The 3,196-nt window shown below is 60.5% G+C and overlaps 1 protein-coding gene across 3 annotated transcripts in view; it reads right to left on the bottom strand.

Moving 5' to 3' along the window:
• Positions 1 to 279: 279 nt before the first annotated feature.
• EPHB3 (EPH receptor B3) overlaps positions 280 to 3,196 on the bottom strand; it is a 12,697-nt gene continuing 9,780 nt past the window's right edge. The window contains exons 8-15 of one of the 3 annotated variants that reach the window (XM_010189330.1): positions 2,872 to 2,915; positions 2,576 to 2,698; positions 2,226 to 2,473; positions 1,765 to 1,980; positions 1,532 to 1,681; positions 1,250 to 1,443; positions 926 to 1,081; positions 280 to 686 (exon numbers count right to left, since the gene is read on the bottom strand). In XM_010189330.1, coding sequence (XP_010187632.1) covers positions 578 to 686; positions 926 to 1,081; positions 1,250 to 1,443; positions 1,532 to 1,681; positions 1,765 to 1,980; positions 2,226 to 2,473; positions 2,576 to 2,698; positions 2,872 to 2,915 — 1,240 coding nt within the window. In that variant the 3' untranslated portion in view covers positions 280 to 577. Of the gene's footprint in view, positions 687 to 925; positions 1,082 to 1,249; positions 1,444 to 1,531; positions 1,682 to 1,764; positions 1,981 to 2,225; positions 2,474 to 2,575; positions 2,699 to 2,871; positions 2,931 to 3,196 lie in introns of all 3 variants that reach the window. The other 2 variants (XM_010189337.1, XM_010189345.1) reach the window with 2 other exon arrangements.

Here is a 3,196-nt window from a genome sequence, read left to right as displayed (position 1 = left end):
CAGACCCTGGGGGGCCGCCGGGGCTGGAGGAGAGTAGTGATTGTCTGGGGCCCACGGCCCCATCGCCGTCTCCACCGTGGGCATCCCCTCCCGGCGGCTTGGCCTCCCCTGGCTGCTTCCACTCAAGGACCAGAGTTTGGGAAGGCTTCGGACGTGTCTGACGGACTCAGCGGACGGGGCAACAGTCTGTGGCCTTGGGGAGGGGTGGGAAGTGAGGACTTGGGAGGGAAAAACTTGTGGGTGAATAGAAATCCAAGAAGCAGAACAACTCTTCAAACCGATGAGCACCGAGACAGGGCGGGAAGCGGGATGTGCCATCTCTGTCCCATAATCCATCTTCAATATGAAGATGCGTTGCTGCCTCGCCGCTCCAGGACACAGGCCGAAAAGCTGGGCTCCCTCTCGGCATGAGTGCCTCTGATCCAGGGAAGGGCGGCCCGTCCCGGCCCATCCCAGGCGACCGTCCGAGGCAGAGGAGTGCCGTGTGAAGGGGGCAACGGGAAGCCGGGCTGCACCGCAAACTGAACCTGGCTGGGACAGGTTCCCTCGGTCCATTCCAATGCAGAGTCCCCTGTGGTCAAACCTGCACCGGGAGCGTCTGGTTCATCTGCAGCCTCATGTCCTGAATGCTGCTCAGGATCTTCTTCTGGTGCCCTGCTAGTGTCACCCCTATCCTCAGCAGGTCTCTGCAAGGAGAAGATGAAGACTCAGCCCTCTGCCAGCAGCGACACCAGCATACGGCCCTGCTGCCAAGGGACCCATCTTCACCACAGCCTCCTGCCAAGCTCTCGTGTCCCTCTACCACCACAGGATGCTGAATCCCAGACCTTAACCCACTTGGGAAAAGCCCATGCACAGCTCAGCTCTGCAGATGCTCAGGTGGAGCAGCCCCAGCCCTCTCCCTCCTCCACAAGCAGGGACTTACTCCGCAGTCATCTGCGCCACCAGGTCGAAGGAGGCAAAGCCAGCGTTGACGAAGTTCTCCTTGTACCGTCCCATTTTGATGGCGTCCAGCCAGTCTCCCACCGTGGTGAAGGTGGTGTAATCCGGGACGGTGCGGTCCAGGAGCGGCTGGGAGATGCTAAAGGGCAAAAGAGCCACAGGTCACAGGGAGCAGGGGACAGAGAGCTGTAAACTGGAACTGGGGGGAAGATTTCTCATCCTTGCCCTCTCACATCTCTTGTCCCAACCACCCCAGTGTTCCCCAGGCTTGGGGCATGTCCCAGCTGGAGGTGGGGATGGCACTGACCCAGACTGGACGCTGGCGATGACTTTCAGGCTGGCAGCATTGCGGATCAGCTTGTCCAGCGTGTTGACGATCTGTGCAAACTTGGGCCGCAGGTTGCGGTCCCGCACCCAGCAGTCCAGCATCAGCTGGTGCAGCGCTGTGGGGCAGTCCATGGGGGGAGGCAGGCGGTAATCCTGCTCCACCGCATTGATCACCTGTGGAGGGACATGCAGAGGGCAGGCCATGAGCCACCCAGGCCCCCACGGGTGGCCCACAGTCCCCCACACCCTCAGGAGCACTTACATCCTGGTTGGACATGTCCCAGTATGGCCGCTCTCCGTAGGACATCACTTCCCACATGACGATGCCGTAGCTCCACACGTCACTGGCTGAAGTGAATTTGCGGTAGGCAATGGCCTCGGGAGCCGTCCATCTGATCGGGATCTTGCCTCCCTGCATGGATACACAGCCCCATTATTTAGCACATACCTGAGGTGTCTCCCCACACCCGCAGATGCCCCACAAGGGTCCCATACCAGGGAGCTGGTGTAGGTGGGGTCAGCTGGGTCATCCTCCAGGAAGCGAGAGAGCCCAAAGTCGGACACTTTGCAGACCAAGTTGCTGTTGACCAGGATGTTGCGAGCAGCCAGATCTCGGTGCACGTAGTTCATCTCTGAAAGGTACTTCATGCCGGCGGCAATGCCTCGCAGCATCCCCACCAGCTGGATGACCGTGAACTGCCCATCGTTGAGCTGTCAGGGGAGAGATCAGTGGTGTCAGGAACGCCCCAAATGGATTGGGGAAGGATCTCAATGCACTACCACCATCTTCCTCCTCGATAGAGCCACCCTTCATCCCCCAGCACACGTTGTCTATGCACAGTTTAGCCCTGGGCACGCCAGAACAAGAATGCAAAGGGATGGAGAAGGAGGGCTTGGAGCTGCCACCCCCATGCGCTGCAGCCCCTAGTCCAGGGCAGGAGTGGGTGGACGCTCACCCGGAGGAAGGAGTCGAGTGCGCAGTTCTCCATGAACTCTGTGATGATCATGACGGGGCGGCTCTTGGTCACCACGCCCTCCAGGTGGATGATGTTGGGGTGGTCAAACTGGCCCATGATGCTGGCCTCGCTCAGGAAGTCGCGCCGCTGCCGCTCTGTGTAGCCCACCTTCAGTGTCTTGATGGCTACAAAGATCTCGCGGCGGCCGGGCAACTTCAGGCGCCCGCGGCACACCTCACCGAACTCCCCTGCGGTGGGGAAGGGGAGAAGGGAACAGCACCGTGAGCCACACGGCAGGGAGGGGAGACGCAGAGGTCGCATCAGCCGCTGTGCCCAGCCCCGGGACTTGCCTGCTCCAATGACCTCCTCGATTTTGACGCAGGAGATGTCAATCTCTTTGGCGAATTCCCGGACAGCTTCATTGGGGTCCTCGTAGGTGAAGGGGTCAATGTAGACCTTCATCCCAGGGGTGACTGCGAGGGCAGAGGAGTTATCACCGCGAGGGACATGACGTGGTGACACATGCTGAGCCAGCTTGGCCGGCTGTCAGCCCATCATTCTCAGTCCCTGGCTAGCAAAAGCTGCCCCTCTGCTCGCACATGGGACAGGATTTGAGAGAGGCAGAGCCCATTTGCTGGGCTCTCACACTCACCGTATTGCTGCAGCTTCTCTGTGTACTCGGGGTCCGTGCTGTTGCGTTGCTTCCTGCCCAAAGGAGACGAGAGGAGCTGTTCAGTAACCATCCCTTTCCTGATGGGGCAAAGACATTCACTGCCAGCTTCCAAATCCCAGCACACACAGCCTATGCCAGCGAGCAGAGCCATCCCTCCACCCGAGGTGCGATGGGAGGAGATGGCCTACTTGTGCTGAGCGAGGATGGCAGGAGCGAGGGCAGAGCCCCAGCTGGCGGTGGGGGAGCAGAGATGCACGGTCCTCCCCCAGGACCCGCGCTCTGGTAACCACGTGCGGCA

The sequence above is a fragment of the Mesitornis unicolor genome, unplaced genomic scaffold, assembly GCF_000695765.1.
Source record: "Mesitornis unicolor isolate BGI_N332 unplaced genomic scaffold, ASM69576v1 scaffold8120, whole genome shotgun sequence".
Classification (NCBI taxonomy): Eukaryota; Metazoa; Chordata; class Aves; order Mesitornithiformes; family Mesitornithidae; genus Mesitornis; species Mesitornis unicolor.
The sequence above is the reverse complement of the archived record's forward strand: the minus strand, read 5'-3'. Positions and strand labels throughout refer to the sequence as shown.